Genomic DNA, 24,496 nt, shown 5'->3' with positions numbered 1-24,496 from the left:
TTCTAGTGTAGTGCAGAGTAGTCTAGTGTAGTGTGTAGTGCAGAGTGGTCTAGTGTAGGGCAGACTGGTCTAGTGTAGTGCAGAGTGGTCTAGTGTAGTGTGTAGTGCAGAGTGGTCTAGTGTAGTGCAGAGTGGTCTAGTGTAGTGTGTAGTGCAGAGTGGTCTAGTGTAGTGCAGAGTGGTCTAGTGTAGTGTGTAGTGCAGAGTGGTCTAGTGTAGTGCAGAGTGGTCTAGTGTAGTGTGTAGTGCAGAGTGGTCTAGTGTATGTGTAGTGCAGAGTGGTCTAGTGTAGTGCAGAGTGGTCTAGTGTAGTGCAGAGTGGTCTAGTGTAGTGTGTAGTGCAGAGTGGTCTAGTGTAGTGTGTAGTGCAGAGTGGTCTAGTGTAGTGTGTAGTGCAGAGTGGTCTAGTGTAGTGTGTAGTGCAGAGTGGTCTAGTGTAGTGTGTAGTGCAGAGTGGTCTAGTGTAGTGTGTAGTGCAGAGTGGTCTAGTGTAGTGTGTAGTGCAGTGCCCCAGGCTGTATTGTCTACGTGACCTGGTTTCAGAACATTACCCTGACCCCACCACAATCAATATATTCTCTTTACTTCTTTCTTTCTCTCCCTATCACCCTCTACTTCACCCTCTACTTCACCCTCACGCTTTTTCCATCTCTTCTTCATTCCCCCTCACTACCTCTCTTTCTTTCTGTGTCCTCTCGGTCATCTTTGTCTCATCCCATCTCCTTACACACACTATCTTTTTCCACTTCTTTTGCTTCTCACTGTATTTGAGTTGACTTGACGTAGACTGTGCCGTAGACTGTGCCGTAGACTGTGCCGTAGACAGTGCCGTAGACAGTGCCGTAGACTGTTCCGTAGACAGTGCCGTAGACAGTGCCGTAGACAGTGCCGTAGACTGTGCCGTAGACTGTGCCGTAGTCTGTGCCGTAGTCTGTGCCGTAGTCTGTGCCGTAGTCTATGCCGTAGACTGTGCCGTAGACTGTGCTGGAGTCTATGCTGGAGTCTGTGCTGGAGTCTGTGCTGGAGTCTGTGCTGGAGTCTGTGCTGTAGACTGTGCTGTAGTCTGTGCTGTAGACTGTGCTGTAGACTGTGCTGTAGACTGTGCTGTAGACACTGCTGTAGTCTGTGCTGTAGACTGTGCTGTAGACTGTGCTGTAGGCTGTGCTGTAGACCGTGCTGTAGACTGTGCTGTAGTCTGTGCTGTAGTCCATGCTGTAGTCTATGCTGTAGACCGTGCTGTAGACTGTGCTGTAGTCTGTGCTGTAGTCTATGCTGTAGACTGTGCTGTAGTCAGTGCTGTAGTCGGTGCTGTAGTCTGTGCTGTGGTCTCTGCTGTAGACTTTGCTGTAGACGGTGCTGTTGTCTATGCTGTACACTGTGCTGTATGTAGTCTGTGCTGTAGACTGTGCTGTAGTCTATGATGTAGTCTGCTGTAGTGGTGCTGTAGTCAGTGCTGTGGTCTCTGCTGTAGACTGTGCTGTAGTCTGTGCTGTAGACTGTGCTGTAGACTGTGCTGTAGACTGTGCTGTAGACTGTGCTGTAGACTGTGCTGTAGACTGTTCTGTAGTCTGTGCTGTAGTCTGTGCTGTAGTCTGTGCTGTAGACTGTGCTGTAGTCTGTGCTGTAGTCTGTGCTGTAGTCTGTGCTGTAGTCTGTGCTGTAGTCTGTGCTGTAGTCTATGGTGTAGTCTATGGTGTAGACTATGGTGTAGACTGTGCTATAGACTGTGCTACAGACTGTGCTGTAGTGTATGCTGTAGTTTTGTAGTATATGGCCGCACACACACACTCATATACACACAGACGCAGACGCACGCACGCACACACACACACACACTAAACCTTACCATAACCTTAACCCGTAACCCTAAACCTAACCCCTAAGCTTAAAAAGCTGTAATGCTCTCTGCTAGCTAAAGCTGTAGATGAGTCTCCCTATACTAGTTACACACGGCACACACACCTTTGGTGAAGTGAAGTGTCTGGCCTCATAACACAGTCAACACACAGGCGTGCATAGACACAGACACGTACACACACGCACGCACACACACACACACACACACTTAGCCCTGTCCCTCTTCAGCAGCTCAGAGCATCACTCCAGGGTTATGACAAGAATGTGACAGAAGCAGAGAAGTATGATAATAGACAGAAACATAATACAATTCCACTATTGTCCCTGGGAGTCCCACTGACAGATCACAAACACACATATGAAAGTGTATCAGTGATTGGGTACACACATGGAACACTGATACACCCTCATGTGCATACATACATACATACACACAAACACACACACACACACACACACACACACACACACACACACACACACACACACACACACACACACACACACACACACACACACACACACACACACACACACACACACACACACACACACACACACACACACACACACACACACACACACACACACACACACACACACACACACACGTGTGGGTACACACAAACACAGACAGAAACAGTGCAGAGAGAGAAACATTAGCATGCTGAAGGAGTAGCAATCACACATAACTGCAGCACTCGTCATCTTCACACTGCTAACATGCAGCAGAGCTGAACGACAGAGGAGAGACAGAGAGAGAAGATAAGAGACAGGAAGATGAGAGAGAGAGAGATACAGAGAGAGAAAATGAGAGAGTGACAGCAAAAGAGTAAGAGCCACAGACAGACATAGAAGGAGATATAGAGAGGGGGACAGACAGAGAAATGTGTAGATGGATAGAGCGAGTGGGATACCTTACTATTGAGTTTGGCTTTCCTGGCTTCTCTTGCCTTCCTCTCCTTTCTTTCAGCTTCCTCTCTTCTGCCCAGAGCAGACCCCATCTCACACACACACACGCACACGCACACTCACACTTACACAAACTCTGGCTCACACCCTCACTCACACACCGCCAAAGATCAACTACAGTCCCAACGTCAAAACATCCTGCACATGGCCATATCAAGTCCTCCTTTCTCTTCTCCTCTCCTCCTCTCTTTCCTCTTCTCTCCGTGGCTTCCCTCCTCTCTCACACTCCCTCACTCGCCCGCTCGTATCCTGCCAGAGTAGTAAAGGCACACACACATGCACACACTCTCACTCACACGCTCACACACACGCTCACCCACACCATCACTCACGCGCTTACACAGACCAAACAAGAAATGGAGGAGGGATTTCACAGGATGCTGACACGGACAGAGAGAGGGAGGGAAAAGGGGGGAGAGAGAGAGAGCAAGAGAGAGAGAGGAAAGGAGGAGAGATATTGAGATAGGTGGAAAGGAAGAGAAGAGGATGGGAGAAGAGAGAGGGAGGGGAGGGGAAGGGGTAAATGGATAGTACTAGTAGCAGCAGTAGTAATGTTTTATTTTCTGTTACATGGAGCTGATGGATGTAAAGCATTAGGTGCAGTAAAACCCTTACTATACTGTATCCACCAGCAATGCACACACTGTGCTGGCAAGGCAATGGTAGTGTGTGATGGGGTTGTATGGTAGTATCTCTGTGTGTGTGTGTGTGTATGCATGTTGTGTGTGTGGTTTGTGCGACTGTGTTAAAGAAAAATCCACGCAAAAACAATATTTTGGTATATGTTTCATTAGTACATTGTTGACATAGTCCCAAAATGTTTTGCTTTTCCGCAATCAAGTTTTCAATAAATGTAACTTTCAAAATACAGAAATCGTCCCGTATGATGCATTTTGTGTCAAAACATTTTGGGACGATGTCAACAATGGGCTAATGAAACAAATACCAAAATATAGTTTTTGGGGATGAGTTTTCCTTTAAGAGAGTCAGGTATATGCATGGAAACAAAACTTATAGTTGTCACAGTAATTCTAAACAGCTATGTATTTGGCCCTCATATAATGATGAGAGCAGGATCAGGTTAGCTGTCCTCAGCTTCAGTAGGTCATTCACTACTGATACTATAACCTTGTACAGTATAACTGGTTATAAACAGGTATTGTGAACTGTCTGTCTGTGGGAGTGCACACACATGCAGACACACACACTAATGGTCAGAGTATGAATGGATCTCATCTCTGCTGCAGCCTGTATCTGGATGTAGGAGTAAATACGATCCCACGCTGCATGAATGAGAAACAGGGACTTCTGCTGCAGCATGTTTGCAGTACAATGTGTGCGTATTTGGTATTTTATCAGGATCCCCATTAGCTATTGTGAAAGCAACAGCTTCTCTTCCAGGGGTCCACACAAAACATGAAACATTACATAATACAGAACGTTGATAGACAAGAACAGCTCAAGGACAGAACTACACTGAACAAAAATATAAACGCAACATGCAAAGTGTTGGTCTCATGTTTCATCAGCTGAAATTAAAGATCCCAGAAATGTTCCATATGCACAAGAAGCTTATTTTTCTCAGATTTTGAGTACAGGGTTTGTTTACATCCCTGTTAGTGATAATTTCTCCTTTGCCAAGATAATCCATCGACCTGACAGGTGTGGAATATCAAGAAGCTGATTAAACAGCATAATCATTACACAGGTTCATCTTGTGCTGGAGACAATAAAAGGCCACTCTAAAATGTGCAGTTTTGTCACACAACACAATGCCACAGATGTCTCAAGTTTTGAGGGAGCATGCTGACTGCAGGGATGTCCACCATAGCTGTTGCTAGATAATTGAATGTTCATTTCTCTACCATAAGCCACTTCCAATGTTGTTTTATAGAATTTGGCAGTACGTCCAAGCACCCTCACAACTACAGATCATGTGTACGCGTTGTGTGGGCGAGCAGTCTGCTGATGTCAACATTGTGAATAGGGTAGCCCCATGGTGGCAGTGGGGTTATGGTATAGGCAAGCATAATCTACGGACATCGAACACAATTGCATTTTATTGATGCAATTTGAATGCACAGAGATTCAGTGACGAGATCCTGAGGCCCATTGTCGTGCCATTCATCTGCCGACATCACCTCGTGTTTCAGCATGATAACGCACTGCCCCATGTAGCAAGGATCTGTACACAATTCCTGCAAACTGAAAATGTCCCAGTTCTTCCATGGCCTGCATACTCACCAGACATGTCACCCATTGAGCATGTTTGGGATGCAATGGATTGACGTGTACAACAGCGTGTTCCAGTTCCCTCCAATATCGAGCAACTTCGCATAGTCATTGAAGAGGAGTGGGACAACATTCCACAGGCCACAATCAACAGCCTGATCAACTCTATGTAAAGGAGGGTGGCGCTGCGTGAGGCAAATGGAGGTCACACCAGATACTGACTGGTTTTCTGAACCACACCCCTACCCTTTTTTTAAGGTATCTGTGACCACCCGCTCTCTCAAACAGAGAATTAGTGAACATAAAAGTTCAATCAGGAGAAACGACAGGGATTATCCAGTCGCTGTACATTTCAATGACCTGAAGCATGACATTTCCACCTTTAGATTTTGTGGCATAGAGAAAGTTAAGACAGGGGAGGGGATATTATTAATACTCTGAATAAAAGAGAATGTTTTGGGATTTTCACCCTCCAGACATTATTAGAGGACTTAATGATGAAATGCCTATGTATGTTATGTATTGAATTTGAACATGAAATATGTGTTACTCTGACATTTTTCATACGATGTACCCAATGACTAATGAAAACTTGCTATGTCCTCATTGAGATTTTACAGACGTGTTCAATACGCCTTATTTATACACTTTTGTAATATTTATGAAATGCATATTGTTATATTTGGGAGCACTTATTTGTTTTTCCTTTGCCTCCAACCCCCTTCGATGTATAGAACTGATGTGGGTGGGGCCAGGTCTACATAAGGGTGCAAATTTCAAAAAATCACAAAAGCTCTGACGAAGGCCGTGAGGCCGATACGTAAGCTTATTAAATATCGGTGATACTATCAAGAGCAGTGTGCAGTTTCCTTTTTCCTTCATCTTGTTCAATTGTTGCCATGCACCTGCAAATAAGATTGCTCAGATGTGCGAGTGCCTTTTGAATAAGGTATCTGTGACCAACAGATGCATATCTGTATTCCCAGTCATGTGTGATCCATAGATTAGGGCCATATTAATTTATTTCAATTGACTGATTTCTATATATGAACTATATCTCAGTAAAATATTTGAAATTGTTGAATGTTGTATTTTTATTCAGTATCCATCAATTTAAACTGGCACACATCTCAACATCAACTGTTCAGAGGAGACTGGGTGAATCAGGCATTCATGGTCGAATTGCTGCAAAGAAACCACTACTAATAAGAGGAAAATACTTGCTTAGGCCAAGAAACACGCGCAATGGACATTAGACCGATGGAAATCTGTCTTTTGGCCTGATGAGTCCAAATGTTTGATTTTTGTTTCCAACTGCTGTGTCTTTGTGAGACGCAGAGTAGGTGAATGGATGAGCTCCGCATGTGTGGTTCCCACCGTGAATCATGGAGGTGTGATGGTGCTTTGCTGGTGACACTGATTGATTTACAATTCCAGGCACACTTAACCAGTATGGCTGTCACAACATTCTGTAGCAATACGCCATCCCATCTGGTTTGCTCTGAATGGGACTATCATTTGTTTTTCAAAAGGACAATGACGCAGCACACCTCCAGGCTGTGTAAGGGCTATTTGGCCAAGAAGGAGAGCGATGGAGTGCTGCATCAGATGACCTGGCCTCCACAATCACTCGACCTCAACCCAGTTGAGATGGTTTGGGATGAATTGGACCGCAGAGTGAAGGAAAAGCAGCCAACAAGTGCTCAGCATATGTAGGAACTCCTTCAAGATTATTGGAAAAGCATTCCAAGTGAAGCTAGTTGAGAGAATGCCAAGAGTGTACAAAGCTGTCAAGACAAAGGGTGGCTACTTTCAATAATCTAAAATCTAAAATATTTTTTGGATGTGTTTAACTCTTTTTTTGGTTACTACATGTTTCGATATGTGTTATTTCATAGTTTTGATGTCTTCACTATTATCTACAATGTAGAAAATAGTAAAAATAAAAACTTTTGACTGGTACTGTACTTATATACATTTTTTCGAATGGTACCTGGTGACATTCAGACGAGTCTTGTGAGGCTTGTGGGTGTCCTCGAGCAAAACCGACATGTAAGTGTTTGTGAGAGTCTCACCTTTACGCAGAGGGGTCATATTAGTGTGTAGCCCAAACTGTTCAGACACTACAGACACAAGTTGGCAGATCGGCTGTACCGACTTCAGATGAGTCCCAAGACGCTTGTGGGGGTGTTTGTGAGAGTCTCATCTTTCCATAGTTTTGTAGACCAAACCATTCAGACACTACACCGATTTTTGGGATGTCTCATGGCCTGACCAACACCGCTCTAGCTCTGTCACCTTTCACAGCAGATGCAAAAGAGTTACATAGGCAGATGCAGTCAGTGGTGTAAAAATACTGTAATGACCCGGCTGGGTCATAAAGGGAAAAGAGACGGACTCTAGGTGTGCAGGTCAGAACACAGGTTTATTCATAAACTGGGCTATTGTTCCGGCCACAACCCACGCCGCTAAATGCCGAACGTACACAATGTTACCCTGTCGGGTCAAGAGTCACTCTCATAGGAACAGATCAAGGCACGAACAGAAGAGAGAGAACAATGAGACAGTAATCCCTATTTATGCATTTCCAAATCCCGCGGTATTACCCATCATACCCCCCCAACCTTTCCATCTGTCCTGACATATTTAACCCCTGCTAGTAGCCATGAGAACCATAACACACCCACAAACACAGAACACAATACCGGGTCGTTACAATACTTTAAAGTACTACTTAAGTAGTTTTTGGGGGTATCTGTACTTTACTTTACTATTTACATTTTGGACAACTTTTACTTTTACTCCACTACATCCCTAAAACAAATAATGTACTTTTTACTCCATACATTTTCCCTGACACCCAAAAGTTACATTTTGAATGCTTAGCAGGAGAGGAAACTGGTCTAATTCACACACCTATCAAGAGAAAATCCCTGGTCATCCCTACTGCATCTTATCTGGCAGACTCACTAAACACAAATGCTTAATTTGAAAATGATGTCTGAGTGTTGGAGTGTGCCCCTGGCTCTCCATATACTATATATATTTTTAAAAACAGGAAAATCATGCTGTCTGGTTTGCTTCATATAAGGAATTTGAAATAATTAATACTTTTACTTTTGATACTTAAGTATATTTTAGAAATGACATTTACTTTTGATACTTAAGTATATTTAAAACAAAAATACTTTTAGCGTTTTACTCAAGTAGTATTTTACTGGGTGACTTTCACTTGAGTCATTTTCTAATGTAACTTTACTTTTACTCAAGTATAAAAATTGGGTATTTTTATTATTATTATGCTAATTTGATTTTTCGCGACTACGCGGACATCGACTTTTCAACGGTCTGCAGGATGGAGTTAGGGGGAAACAAACACACAACCATGTTAGGCAGGCAAAGGTTTTATCTGGATATTGGTTAGTGTGGCGTTGCTCTAGCAACCCTGTGTGTGTGTGGTCTCAGTGATGTCAGCGACCACATTGCCAACTAGTGCGTTACTAAGTGCCCTCTCCTCTCTGCCTCTGTTCCCTGTCTGTCTCTCCAACTCAACTGCCCTGGGGAACTGTGTGTGTGTGTGTGTGTGTGTGTGTGTGTGTGTGTGTGTGTGTGTGTGTGTGTGTGTGTGTGTGTGTGTGTGTGTGTGTGTGTGTGTGTGTGTGTGTGTGTGTGTGTGTGTGTGTGTGTGTGTGTGTGTGTGTGTGTGTGTGCGTGCGTGCGTGCGTGTGTGTGCGTGTGTGTGCGTTTGTGGATGTGAGCATATGTGTGTACGCACTGCATGCTCATGTGTGTACTTGTGCAGGGCCCTTGCCAACATGCTCCATTTTCATCCTCTCATCTCCTCCTCTCATCTCTTCCTCTCATCTCCTCCTCTCATCTCCTCCTCTCCGTAGGGTGACTCTGTGCTCTTCCCTCCAGTCCAAATGTCACAGAAAGTGGATGATACTTTCCCACAACCCATAGCAGACAACACTAGACTGTCTTCAGTCTCTCTACAACCCATAGCAGACAGCACTAGACTCTCTTCAGTCTCTCTACAACCCATAGCAGACAACACTAGACTATCTTCAGTCTCTCTACAACCCATAACAGACAGCACTAGACTGTCTTCAGTCTCTCTACAACCCATAGCAGACAACACTAGACTGTCTTCAGTCTCTCTACAACCCATAACAGACAGCACTAGACTGTCTTCAGTCTCTCTACAACCCATAACAGACAGCACTAGACTGTCTTCAGTCTCTCTACAACCCATAGCAGACAACACTAGACTGTCTTCAGTCTCTCTACAACCCATAGCAGACAACACTAGACTGTCTTCAGTCTCTCTACAACCCATAACAGACAGCACTAGACTCTCTTCAGTCTCTCTACAACCCATAGCAGACAACACTAGACTGTCTTCAGTCTCTCTACAACCCATAGCAGACAACACTAGACTGTCTTCAGTCTCTCTACAACCCATAGCAGACAACACTAGACTCTCTTCAGTCTCTCTACAACCCATAGCAGACAACACTATGAGACAGCCTATAGAGGAGGTCAGAGACCTGGCCGCGTGGTGCAAGGACAACAATCTCTCCCTCAACGTGATCAAGACAAAGGAGATGATTGTGGACTACAGGAAAAGGAAGACTGAGCACGCCCCCATTCTCACAGACGGAGCTGTAGTGGAGCAAGTTGAGAGCTTCAACTGCCTTGGCGTCCAAATCACCAACAAACTAACACGGTCCAAGCAAACCAAGACAGTCGTGAAGACTGCACGACAAAACCTATTCCCCCTCAGGAGACTGAAAAGATTTGGCATGGGTCCTCAGATCCTCAAAAGGTTTTACAGCTTCACCATCGAGAGCATTCTGACGGTAAGCGGTACCGGAACGCCAAGTCTAGGTCCAAAGAGGCTTCTAGGGGCGGCAGGTAGCCTAGTGGTTAGAGCGTTGGGCCAGTAACCGAAAGGTTGCTAGATTGAATCCCTGAGCTGACAAGTTAAAAATCTGTCGTTCTGCCCCTGGAATTTGTTCTTAACTGCCTTTCCTAGTTAAATAAAGTTTAAATAAAAGGAGGAGCATGGTGGGAAAATAATTCCCCTCTGGTGATATCCTCTGCCTTGTGTCCCTGCCTGCGTGTGTATCATATACTCTCTACTATACAAAAATCCCACCTACATATATCTACACAGAAACACTGCCATGAAAAGAGGGCTCACAATACAATGCACTCACACACAGTCTCTAGCTCTCTGAGCAGCACACCTACAATAGCCTTTCACTGTCAATGGAAGATAAAACTCTGTATATAATACGCTACTAGCTGAAGGGCTGTGTTGTATGATAATGGAGTATAGTAATTAGTGCTTTAATCATGAGTTAGCAGGGTGGGTTTAGGGGGAAACAAACAAACACACAGCCATGTGTGTCTATGTGTATGTGTGTGTGTGGTCTCAGTGATGTCAGCGACCACATTGCCAACTAGTGCGTTACTAAGTGCCCTCTCCTCTCTGCCTCTGTCTGTCTCTCCAACTCAACTGCCCTGGGGAACTGTGTGTGTGTGTGTGTGTGTGTGTGTGTGTGTGTGTGTGTGTGTGTGTGTGTGTGTGTGTGTGTGTGTGTGTGTGTGTGTGTGTGTGTGTGTGTGTGTGTGTGTGTGTGTGTGTGTGTGCGTGCGTGCGTGCGTGCGTGCGTGCGTGCGTGCGTGCGTGCGTGCGTGCGTGCGTGCGTGCGTGCGTGCGTGCGTGCGTGCGTGCGTGTGTAGACGTGAGCATATGTACAGTGCCTTCAGAAAGTATTCATAGACCTTGACTTTTTTCACATTTTGTTATGTTACAGCCTGAATTTAAAATTGATGACATATAGATGTTTTTTGTCATTGGCCTACACACAATAACCCATAATGTTAAAGTGGAATCATGTTTTTTGAAATTCAAACAAATAAATGTAAAATAAAGTCAATAAGTATTCAACCCCTTGTTTATTGCAAGCCTAAATAAGTTTAGAAGTAAATATTTGCTTAACAAGTCACATAATCATTTGCATGGACTCACTCTGTGTGCATTAAGACTGTTTAAAATGATTTTTGAATGACTACCTCATCTCCGTACCCCACACACAAATTATCTGTAAGGTTCCTCATTCGAGCAGTGAATTTCAAACACAGATTCAACCACAAAGACCAGGGAGGTTTTCCAATGCCTCACAATGAAGGGCTCCTATTGGTTTAAAAAAACATACATTAAATATCCCTTTGAGCATGGTGAAGTTATTCATTATACTTTGGATGGTGTATCAATTCACCCAGTCATTACAAAGACACAGGCGTCCTTCCTAACTCAGTTGCCTGAGAGGAAGGAAAACGCTCAGGGATTTCACTATGAGGCCCAATGGTGACTTTAAAACAGTTACTAAGTATAATGGCTGTGATAGGAGAAAACTAAGTATGGTTCAAAAACATTGTAGTTACTCCACAATACAAACCTAATTGACAGAGTGAAAATAAAGAAGCCTGAAAGAAGCCTAACAAATATTCCAAAACATGAATCCTGTTTGCAACACGGCACAAAATAAATACTGCAAAAAATGTAGCAAAGCAGTTACATTTTTGTTCTGAATACGAAGTGTCATGTTTGGGGCAAATCCAATACAACACATTACCGAGTATCACTCTCCATATTATCAAGCATAGTTGTGGCTGCATCATGCTATGAGTATGCTTGTACTGTAATAGTTAAAGACAGGGAAGTTTTTCAGGATACAAAATAAACGTAATTGAGCTAAGCAGAGGTAAAATTCTAGAGGAAAACCTGGTTCAGTCTGCTTTCCACCAGACACTGAGAGATTAATTTACCTTTTAGCAAGACAATAGCCTAAAACACAATGCCAAATCTACACTGGAGTTGCTTACCAAGAACACAGTGAATGTTCCTGAGTGACCGAGTTACAGTCTTGACTTAAATCTACTTGAAAATCTATGGCAAGACCTGAAAACAGTTGTCTAGCAATGATCAACAACCAATTTGACAGAGCTTAATAATGGGCAAATGTTGCACAATCCAGGTGTAGAAAGCTTTTAGAGACTTACGCAGAAAGACTCAGCTGTAATCACTGCCAAAGGTGCTTCTACAAACTATTGACTCAGGGGTGTGAATAATTATGTAAATAGGATATTTCTGTAATTTATTTTCAATAAATGTGCAAAACTGTCTAAAAACACGTTTTCACTTTGTCACTATGGGTTATTGTGTGTAGATGGGCGATACAAATTCATTTTGAATTCAGGCTGTGACACAACAAAATGCACACTAAGTCAAGGTATATGAATACCTTCTGAAGGCACTGTATGTATGCACTGCACTCTCGTGTGTGTTTGTGTAGGGGCCTGGCCAGCATGCTCCAGTAGGACTCCCTGTATAACCAGTCAGTCAGTAGCACACCAACTATTGTCTCATATAACCAGTCAGTCAGTAGCACACTAACCCATGTCTCAAACAGTATAACCAGTCAGTCAGAAGAACAGAAGTCCAGCTGATTTCCACATTAGCATAAGATGGTGTTCACACTGGCTTCTCTTTGTCCTACTAGAAGAAAGAGTATCATTCTACTGCCCTGTCCATCACCCGGAGAACCCCCCCCCCCAGACACACACACACACACAAGCAGTGTTGGGATTAGTTACCTGAAAAATGTAGTCGTTACACTTAACAAAAGTAATGCTTTACTTTACAACAGTACTATTTTCCACCACCGCTGACTGCAAGGCTCTACAGAGGGTGGTATGACCAGCGGAACGCACCATCAGGGGCACACTGCCTGTCCTCCAGGACACCTACAACACCAGGTGTCGCAGGAAGGCCATGAAAGTCATCAGGGACTTCAGCCACCTGAGCCACGGCCTGTTCTCCCCGCTTTCATCACTCAGACACAGGCAATATAGGACCATCATGGCAAAAAACAGGCCAATTGCTCCTGCCCCCAGACCATCAGGCTGCTGAATAGCCACCACCAATCAACCCTCTAATCCCCCTGTCACCCTCCTGCCCCCCAGACTTCCTACCTCTCCCTCCCCATGATCCCCCTATGTACCCTGTGCATGTGACTAATAAACTCTGATTTGATTTGATCATCTGTGGCAGTGCTTTCCTGTGCTAGTCTAGAAGTGCTGCACTATCATATGGGCTGCTTAATTAGCCACATACAGTGCATTCGGAAAGAATTCAAACCCCTTGACTTTTTCCAAATTGTATTATGTTACAGCCTTATTCTAAAATTATTTAAATACATTGTTTTACTCATCAATCTACACACAATACCCCATAATGACAAAGCAAATGTTTAGCAAATGTATTTAGACTTGCTATGAGACTTGAAATTGAGCTCAGGTGCATCATGTTTGCATTTAACCTCAAGGAAAAGTTTCTACAACTTGATTAGAGTCCACCAATGTTAAATTCAATTGATTGGACATGATTTGGAAAGGCACACACAGCAATCAGAGGAAAAGGGCCTTGGTCATGGCGGTGACCAAGAACCCGATGGTTACTCTGACAGAGCTCCAGAGTTCCTCGGTGGAGATGGGAGAACCTTCCAGAAAGACAACCATCTCTGTAGCACTCCACCAATCAGGCCTTTATGGTAGAGTGGCCAGATGGAAGACACTCCTCAATAAAAGGCACATGACCGCCCGCTTGTATTTTGCCAAAAGGCACCCAAAGGACACTCAGACCATGAGAAACAAGTTTCTCTGGTCTGGTGTAGGCTAATGTCTGACCTCAGTGTGTTTGTTTCACTCCCAGTGTTTAAACGTGTGTATGCGTGCACTTGTATTTGTGTGTGTGTGTGTTAGGCGTGGGGTGTAGCTTACACCACTTTACTCTCTTTCTCCGCAGAAGAGCCAGTCAATACATATAATAACTCCCCTAGCAGGCCACTGAGAAAAGGGGATTAGTTTGACTTAGACCATTGAGTTGAGAGCATGAAACCACCCGCCCCCTCTCAGGGTTGTCTAGTGGTGGAGATCTGCTGGCTAAAGTCAACAGCAGACCAAACAAAACTCAAATTACCACTTTTTGGATCATCTGTAGAATTATACAGTTAATTAACTTCTTTGGGATAGGGGGCGGTATTTTGACGTCCGGATGAAAAGCGTGCTCAAAGTAAACTGCCTGCTACTCAGGCCCAGAAGCTAGGATATGCATATAGATTGGTAGATTTGGATAGAAAACACTCCAAAGTTTCTAAAACTGTTAAAATAATGTATGTGAATATAACAGAACTGAAATGGCAGGCGAAACCTTGAGGACAAACCATCCCCCCCCAAAATTAATTCATCTTACCACTGATTTCAATGTCTGGCACTTTTATAATAGGGCAAAATCGTGCCCGATTGCAGTTCCTAGAGCTTCCACTAGATGTCAACAGTCTCTAGAAAGAGTTTCAGGCTGGTTTTTGGAAAAATGAGCCAGAAATTGTAGTTTTTCTAGGTGGCTCCCATTTTGGCTGTAGTGTTTCCAAGTGCGTGAATGAGAGCGCATTCTTTGGTAATTTTCTCCGTTAAAGACAGTAACGATTCTCCGTCTTAAATGTTATTGTTTATTTGTGTATTAGGGTACCTAAGGTTTGATTATAAACTTATCTAAAAAAGTCAATCAACGTTTATTGGTAAAGTTTGGGATTCATTTTGTATGCATTTTGAAGGAGGGAAACCGAGTGGATTATTGACTGAAGCGCGCCAGCTAAACAGAGTTTTTATGGATATAAAGAACGACATTATCGAACAAAAGGACCATTTGTAATGTAACTGGGACCTTTTGGAGTGCCAACAGAAGAAGATCTTCAAAGGTAAGGCATATATTATATCGCTATTTCTGACTTTTGTGTTGCAACTCCCTGGTTGAAAATGATTTGTTATGCATTTGTATGCGGGGCGCTGTCCTCAGATAATCGCATGGTTTGCTTTCGCCGTAAAGCCTTTTTGAAATCTGACACGGCGGCTGGATTATCAACAAGTTAAGCTTTAGTTTGATCTATTGCACTTGTGATTTCATGAAAGTTTAATATTTATAGTAATTTAATTAGAATTTGGCGCTCTGCAATTTCACCGGAAGTTTTTGAAATGGGTCCTGATCCGCAAGAAGTTTTAACTGACAAAATAAAGGAAACACCAACATAAAATGTCTTAATAGGGCATTGGGCCACCACGAGCCAGAACAGCATCAATGCACCTTGGCATAGATTCTACAAGTGTCTGGAACGCTATTGGAGAGAGTTGACACCATTCTTCCACTAGAAATTCCTTTGTGGGGTTTTGTTGATGGTGGTTGAAAACGTTGTCTCTGGCACCACTACAGAATATCCCATAAGTGTTCAATTTGGTTGAGATCTGGTGACTGTGACGGCCATGGCAAAAGGTTTACATCATTTTCATGCTCATCAAACCATTCACTGACCACTCGTGCCCTTTGGATGGGGGCATTGTTATCCTATTGGGGCATAGCCATGGTAGGGAAAATAATGCCTGCCCAGCATTTTTATACATGACCCCAAGCATGCTTTGCTTAATTAACTCAGGAACCACACTTGCTTTCAATATACTTTGTACCCCTCATTTATTCAAGTGTTTCCATTATTTTGCCAGTTACCTGTATCTAAGTGCAACTCCAGAAAATATCATATTCCATCTGAATATAGTAGATTACAACAGTACAAACACATGTATATCTTATGTAACACAGACACTCTTCATGCTCCTTCTTATTCAACCTGTACACATTCACACCTCTTGTGGTTGTCAATCACTGAGACCGTGTTGCGTGGCTTCTTGTGTGACCCTACAGGTCTATCTCTCTCTCTCTCTCTCTCTCTCTCTCTCTCTGTGTGTGTTTATTTGTTTATTGGATCACCATTAGCTTTTGCAGCAGAAGAAGCTACTCTTCGTTGGGTCCACAAAAAAACACAAAATATGACAAGTAAAAAAGCACAGATAGATACACAGATAGATACACTGATAGGTAAGGAAAGTCACACAACATTTTAAATACAATAATATACAACCCAAAAATAATACAAGCAATCCAACAAAAAAAATGATATGCATGTTAGTGTGTTTGTGTGTGTCCTCACAGTTCTTGCCATTCCATGAGTTGTTGTTTAATCTGTTTTTTTAAAGGTAATTTGTTGTTTGCTTGAATAATTGGGGTTGTCCTGGGTTGTGTATACCTGGTGGCTTATCATTATTGATGGATAACTTGAATTTTTCCACCTCTCCCACACCTCTCCCACACTAATTCAAAACAGCAATCCTTTTCTTTCATTATTAGATATTTTATTTGTAAAAAATATGATGGTTCTCTGTTCTACGTCATTTTACTTCAGAGTTTTTCCGCTTTACTAGTGAAATACTCCCGAGTGCATCGCAGTGCTAGAGGCGTCACTACAGACCCTGGTTTGATCCCAGGCTGTATCACAACTGGCCGTGATCGGGAGTCCCATAGGGTGGCGCACAATTGGCACAGAGTCGTCCGGGTTAGGGGAGGGTTTGGCCGGGGTAGACCGTCATTGTAAATAATAAATTGTTCTTAACTGACTTACCTAGTTAAATAAATTTACATTTTTGTTTTGAAATAGTCATTGAAATGATTGGCAATATCAAAAGGTGTTGTTAAAAATAACCCATCACCTTCAATGAATGATGGAGATTTTTTGCCCACGATATCATTTAAGGTACTCTAAAGTCTTTTTCGGGTGTGTTTTATGTCATTTATCTTTATTTGGTAATATAATTTCTTATTTTTTGTTAAGTTAATCAAAAAATTACAAATTGTACCATTAAGTCAATCAATCAGCAGAGCAGCCTGATTTGCTTTAAAGTTTCAAGTTTAAATGTCACATGCACAAGTACAATGATATGCTTTTCTTGCAAGCTCCAACAACAACGCAGTAATCAATATCAATGTAGCACAAAAAAGAACATAATGTAGAAAAAAAACATACAAGAAATAAAAATAAGAAATAAGAAGAACACGAGAAAGTAAGAAGATATATACAGGGTCAGTTCCAATAGCATATTTATAATGTGCAGGGATACTGGAGTGATATAGGTAGATATGTACAGGAATAAGGTGACTAGGCAGCATGATATATGATAAACAGAGTAGCAGCAGCATAAGTGATGATTGTATGTGAGTGTGTATGCGTGGAGTCAGTATAAATGTGTGTGCATGTTATGTGTGTGTTGGACTGTCAGTGTGTGTGTGTGTAGAATCCTGTGAGTGTGCATAGAGACTGTTTAGCAGTTTTATGGCTTGGGGATACAAGCTGTCCAGGAGCCTGTTGATGTCAAACTTGATGCACCAGTACTGCTTACTGTGCGGAAGCAGAGAGAACAGTCTATGGCTTGGGTGGCTGGAGTCTTTAACATTTTTCCGAGACGTCCTGGATTTATTTGATATGATTTTATTTGGATATCTTTTAGTCCTCATTTGGACTAATCTTCAAACAGTCATTAAACATTAAAATACACTGTATAATATGAACACATATAACACACTGTTACAAACAGATATAATACACTAACATATTGACCCGATAAATACTCAGTCTAAAAGATATATAGATTCTTCATCTACCATAGTCCAGCACAACTTGCCTATGCATTACATTTAAATGGTTTTAAAATATTGTTAAAATGTATATATTGAAAGGTTTCTGGTTTGCTCAGTTAAATTTGTCAAAACCCGTGGCCTATTTCCAGGCCTATTTCCTATGGACTCTGGAGAAAGTGACATTACGCACAACATCAGTGGGCAGTTTCAGTTGATTTGACATAAAGTCTCAGACAGTGTCCTCACAGCCTCTGCTGTTGTCATTCAAACACCACTCTAGCTCTGCCATCTTTCACTGCAGATGTGGAAGTGCGAGAACCGAGAAGTGGATGCGGTAGATTGAGACGCGTCCAAAGCGATCAAATTGATATCTCTAGCTTAAACTGACGGATTTTGATGGGGATTTTTTAATTATGTTACTTAGATTGAAGCACCGGTTTGTCAATTGACTCTAAGGGGTTTAACCTGTCTCCTCCCCTTCATATACACTGATTGAAGTGGATTTAACAGGTAACATCAATAAGGGATCATAGCTTTCACCTGGTTTCATCTGGTCAGTCTATGTCATGGAAAGAGCAGGTGTTCTCAGTGTGGAACACAGGTGTGCAGTCTTACCTTGCTTGTGTGTGTGTGTGTGTGTGTGTGTGTGTGTGTGTGTGTGTGTGTGTGTGTGTGTGTGTGTGTGTGTGTGTGTGTGTGTGTGTGTGTGTGTGTGTGTGTGTGTGTGTGTGTGTGTGTGTGTGTGTGTGTGTGTGTGTGTGTTCTTACCTTGGTGTGTAGTTTGGAGAGCTGCTTGTCATCCAGGTGCGTCTGTGTGTAGACACGTCTCTTATAGCGGAACTGGGAGAGGAACACACAGAGACCATACAGGTTTACTGGAATAAACCTATATTAGTTAGTTAATTAGTTAGTTAGTCTGCTAGTTCATTAGTAAGTAAATAAAACATATTTAGAGAAAAGTAAGTTAAAACAAGTAAGTTATCTTCTGCCTTCCATTTTCAACTTGTCAACATTTTCAACTGTCAGAGTGTAGTTAAAAAACTGTAAACCTTGGGGTTGAGAGGTGGTTGTGTGTGTGTGTGTGTTTTATGAGTGTGTATCTATGAGAGCAGAGGGTGGTGAGGCTGGAGTAACCTATCACTCATATTTATAAACTCCTTCCTTGAGGGAGGGAAGGACTGGTGACTGATCCATTTTATTTCAGAGATTGCAGTAAAGACCACTCTCATACAACTACAGCACATACCTACTCTCATGTGAAAGTGCCCTTTGCCTTCCCATAGATTACACCCCTAAAGTGCACGCACACATGCACAATCAAATGCATTCACTTTTTTGCTTATTTCCATGCTTCCATTATGTGTGTCCCCTTATTAGCCAGGCCACTCGAGATCCAAGGCAGTATTCAGCATTCATCCAGGGAGATGCCTTCAAAGCTGGCCACTTGGGGCAACGGTGAGTGCTATTACCATTAAGTAGGCTTACAACTTGCTAGGATGTTGTGGATGGGGATGAGTGCATGCCGCGAGTTCTGGCACCGAGGGTCGCATGTTCAATTCCAGGGTAGAAATCCATCGTAGAAATTTGGCGTTATTTATAACACATTTCAAATTTTGTCAGAAAGTAATTTTAAATTCAAGTTAAAGTGTACTGTAAGCCAGCTAGCTAATGTTAGCTGGCTGGCTCGCTAGCTAAAGTTATGTGTATGATCTGTGTAGTAATATTATTTGTATCTCATAGCTATTTGCATTGCTAGTTATAGCCTAATGTTAGCTAGCTAACATTAAACATGGTTGGTTAGATAACCTGCAGAATGTGGTTCATTGTTTAGCTAGCTAGCTACATGTCTAAACAAAAGACTCCACTATGCAAGTAACCATTTCAATAGAATGTTCATGATGTCACTAAGACAACTGTCGATAGATGTAGCAAGTAAATTTGCTCTGGCTATCTACTCTGATTTCAGATCACTCTTGTCTGAGTGTGCCAGAGGGCAGAATAACTGACAAATTTACAAACGCTCAACACCCATTGAATATGACCTGTGTCAGTAAACGTAGGCAAAAAAGTGTAACTAAATTGTTGCCAGCAGCACAGTTGCAGTCACCAACGCTCTGGATAACATAGAAACAGCCTAACCAGCTCCGCTAGGGCGTGTAAAATGGTCAGATTGAGCTGTTCTCTCATTTGTGTCTGGAAGTAGTTAGCAAGCTAGCCAACGTTACCTAGTTAGCTTGGGTGCTTGAGTGCTGTTGTTAGGTCAGAACGCTCGACCCTACTCCACGGCCAGAGAGTCCAGTGTGTGCTCTGAACGCTCAAATTTGCCAATGGACAATCTTACAAGCTCTGAGTTTACGAATGCCCAGAGCGCACTCTGAGCACACTCTGGCACACCAGATTAAATTTATGAACACACCTGTAGTATAAACCAGCCTTTAGTCTTGAAATCTTTGGTTGTTTAGTACATGGCCTCACATGTGAGTCCATAAAGAGATGGGTGGAGCTAAGGCTTTGGAGGGTGTGAACGATGCTGAATGGGTGTAGACAAAGAAGAGCTCTCCAGTAGGTGTGTCAAAATATTGAAGGGACATTTCCTCAAAAGTGGTTTATCAACATTCAAAGCAGAATTACTTTCTCATTGTTCCTCAACTGTAGTGTATGATATACAATTTTCTAGCTCGGAGTCTCTACTTTTTGTGAGGATCGACGCTGGAGACAGGAAGCAAGTACAGGGAAAACATTGAATGAATTACGGACATGAAACAGGACAGGAACAGCGTCTGTACAGGGGACAAAGTAACGACATCAATGCAGACACAGGGATCAAACAGAGGAAACAGATAGATAAAGGGGAGGCATTCAAATAATGATGGAGTTCAGGTGGGTCCAATGAGACGCAGGTGTGCGTAATGAAGGGGTCGGTTGTGCATAATGATAGGCAGTCAGGCACTCTCGAGCGCCAGAGTTTGAGAGCGGGAGCAGGCATGACACTTTCATCCAATGTAAAAAACAAAATTTCAAGTTTGCTACATAAGACCAAATTGAGCCGGTAAATGTACCGCCGTCCAATCTGCAGTAACTGCGTGATGCTATCCCTTCAGCATGGACCAACATCCCTGTAGAACATTTCTGACACCACGTGGAACCATGTCCTGAAGAATTCAGGCTGATCTGGAGGCAAAGGTGGGTCCAACCCGGTACTAGATGGGTGTACCAAATAATCTTCCTAACCCTGGCAGTCATTCGGAATGCAGATTGCGGCTGAATGAAAGATCCAGTTGTTGGATTGTTAGACATCACTTTGCAAGCCAGCATAATGTGACTTGCTGCTGGTTTAGCAGGTGACCAGTGTCCAAAATACTGCGAAGGCTGATCACCAGCAAAAACACAACAACGGATGGTCACCAGAAAAAAACACAAGGAAGGCTGGTCACTAGCGAAAACACAACGAAGACTGGACACCAGCAAAAATACAGCCTGGATTCAAGCCTATGCTGGTCTATGCTGTTTTTTTTCATCAGGGATGGATCTTCATGAGAGACAAATACCATAAACCATGGCCCTTGGCTTACTGTACACACACAGACATACACACAGACAAACACGGGAGCACACACCCATCATACGCACATACACACAGCATAGCCCTGGGTAGTTAGATATTTCTAAATGTGCAGGGCCTCTCACATAGAGTTAAATAAAACACCAGTCAGTTATGACTGCCTGACATACAGTACACACAGACACACAGCTACATACCATACTATAAAAACACACAGACAACCACAAGCCAGAACAGCGTCAATGTACCTTGGCATAGATTCTACAAGTGTCTGGAACTCTATTTGAGGGATACGACACCATTCTTCCGCGAGAAATGTAGTAATTTGCTGTTTTGTTGATGGTGGTGGAGCACTCTGTCTCAGGCGCCACTCCAAAATCTCCCATAAGTGTTCAATTGGGTTGAGATCTGGTTACTGAGACGGCCATGGCAGTGAATACTCGTGCCCTGTGGATGTGGGGCATTGTCATCCTATGGGGGCATAGCCATGGTAGCCAAAATAATGGCCTGCACACCACATGACCCTAAGCATGAGGGGATGTTAATTGCTGAATTAACTCAGGAAGCACACCTGTGTGGAAGCATCTGCTTTCAATATACTTTATTATTTTGTCAGTTACCTGTATATACCACCAGGCACAGCGCCCTTGGAAGCTAGGAATAATATTGTGCCCGTTGTAGTATGAGGAATACAATTAGACATAAGGAAGTTGTCCTTTATCACCAGGGTGGAATTGTACAACATGATTTCATCATGCCACAGTACAACCCTTGGGCTTTCTCCAGCTCCATCATCCCCCTGACTTCAGAACAATTCTACCTGCATCGAAGATTTACCTGCAGACATTCTGCTACCTGAACAAGATACAACTACTTGCAACAACAGCATCTAGCCTACTGTTGCTGCATCCTTGACATCTGAAGAAAACACTCAATCTGTATTTATAGGGAGAAACATTGCACTTTGCTCACGAGAAACACAGATATAAGAAAAATATTACATTTTCAAAACCCCCAGGAATTAAACATTTGTATTCAAACAATGTAGGCTGACTTTTAATAAATCAAATAATGGATTGTATAATCAATTCACTGGAGAAGGTTGGAGTGCACTCCAGTGAACTCTCTCTATATCTAGAATCCTGTCAGAGAGAGATCTAATGACGTTTACTCACTGTAAAAACACCACATCTTCACATTGGCTGTGTTTTTATATAATCCCGAACCATGATCGACACAGGCTACACTGAACTGTTAGAGATTACATCTGGGAGCTGAGAACACTGCTGTCAAGAGTGTGACTATCTCTGCTGAGTCTCACGCACACACATATGCACACATATCTAACTCACAGAGCAGAGTAGATAATTGAATGATTGACAGGTGATATCCGGCTCCTAATGTTTCGTCTCTCATGGGAGAAGGCATATGATAGCAATACCATGACAGCAACAGGACAGAGAACATACACCCCAACACACACACTCAAGCACATACGCACAAACAAACAAACATTCACAGACAACACATACTAATACGCACCATAAGACACACATAGAAAGAGTATGTTAATGAGAGAGGGGGCAGGCCTACCTCCAGGTATGGTACAGGTGTAGCAGAAGGCAGTGGGTATTCCTTCAGCTGCCTCTCCTCGTCCAGGAACTTGCCAGCCTTTCCATTGTGAGCTGGCTGGAAGAGGCCGTAGTTCAGCACGTCCTTCAGGCTGTGGTTCAAAGTACACAGGATACGCTGCTTAGACAACCAGATAGGAGCATCCGCATCGAACTTCATACATTTCTGGAGGGAGAGAGGAGAGAGCAGGGGAACGTTAGGTGTGGCTTATGATACAGTATGTATGTGTATACCCAAACAAATTAAAACACAGTTTAACACCCCACTCTGCACAGACCGCAGTGCAGAGCAAAGGAAAGGAAAGAGGAGAGAGGGAGAGAGAGCATGCACGCCTTATAATGAACTAAATAATTCCCAGTTATCAAATGTAATATAATCATTGATCAATTATTTCCTGCCATAGAGAACAAATCACAAGGATGGTGTTAGAAACCCTTGACCAGAGAAGAGGTTGCAGCAACAGACTCATGAACTCCCACCTCAGGCCCCTATCTTGATACATTATGCATGGTCTCAATGTTAACTGAAGGTATTGAAGTGTCTGGCTCAAGAGCAGGTCTGAAGTCAGCTGTGCCATACAGTATTTAGGATATCAGTGACCATCTGATCAGCATTTTATTTCATAGGTTTTATTCCTAGTCATATACGATCCTAGTCATACTACAATCCTAGTCATACTACAATCCTAGTCATACTACAGTTTCCAAAAGGGTTCGTTGTCTTGATTTGAATAACTCTTTTTGGAAGACAAGGGGTTTTTGTAAGGGAAATGGTTCTACCTTTAATTATACAAACACAACCATATTTTTTACACTTCATATGTTGACAATCTACACATTCTTTCATGCTTAGGACATTTGAACAGCATTTAATCATACGCATGTGTTAAAATTGTGTTCAAATTGACTATTCAACTTGAAACATCCAATATAATTCCTACTTTGAGACGAAAAGTGATCCTAGATCAGCGGTCATAGTCTTGGATACCTTGTAAATATAGGCCCAGAAGTGAGCAGCATATAAAGAGGATGGTGAAGTGAGGATGAATAACCAATCTACCAGTATTTCCCTGGGTTAGTTATGTATAAGAAGGCTATAAAGGAAGCGTGGAATTCCTAATTGACCATACTGCCATAACTAAACGGGAAAAAATATGTAAGAGAGCTTCTCTGGTGGCACAGGTTCAAACTGCACATGAGCAGATTGTCAACATATATGAAGTGTAAAACAAATATGGTTGTGTCTGTATGATTAAATTCTGTTCAAATGTCCTATGAATGAAATTAAAATGACATGCATATCACGTTCAAATGTGAATTGCCATTAAATCTGGTGAGAAACATAATGGGGAAGTATTCCAATCTGCTTTAACATAACATTCCATTGATGTTCACACAATATACATTTTACCTTCTTTTGGAGGTCTTTAGAACATTTCAAGATCATTTACAAAATTGTATATAGAAGTTATATCTAATATTACCACACATTCTCAGCATACAAATGTGTAGCTCCTTAAACCTAAAACAAATATGTTATGAACGACCATAAAAACTGACTTCTTTGAAAATTGTGGAACATTGTGGGAATGTTCTGTGCAACCTTCGTGAATATCACAATGATATTCTTGCAACACCCATAACTTAAAT

At 42.5% G+C, this 24,496-nt stretch overlaps 1 protein-coding gene across 1 annotated transcript; it reads right to left on the bottom strand.

The window, feature by feature from the left end:
* Window positions 1-758: 758 nt before the first annotated feature.
* On the bottom strand, window positions 759-1,211 carry LOC139539322 (keratin-associated protein 6-2-like). The gene has a single exon (XM_071342148.1). The coding sequence runs from the start codon at window positions 1,209-1,211 to the stop codon at window positions 759-761; it is 453 nt and encodes a 150-aa protein (XP_071198249.1).
* Window positions 1,212-24,496: the final 23,285 nt, after the last annotated feature.

This window comes from Salvelinus alpinus, chromosome 15, assembly GCF_045679555.1.
Source record: "Salvelinus alpinus chromosome 15, SLU_Salpinus.1, whole genome shotgun sequence".
Taxonomy (NCBI): domain Eukaryota; kingdom Metazoa; phylum Chordata; class Actinopteri; order Salmoniformes; family Salmonidae; genus Salvelinus; species Salvelinus alpinus.
Note: the sequence above shows the minus strand (reverse complement) of the source record. Positions and strands in the feature narration are given on the sequence as shown.

What these genes read in the sequence shown, in the direction of transcription:
- LOC139539322 (XM_071342148.1), bottom strand. Translation starts at nt 1,211, where the DNA reads ATGGACTACAGCACAGACTACAGCACAGTCTACAGCACGGTCTACAGC.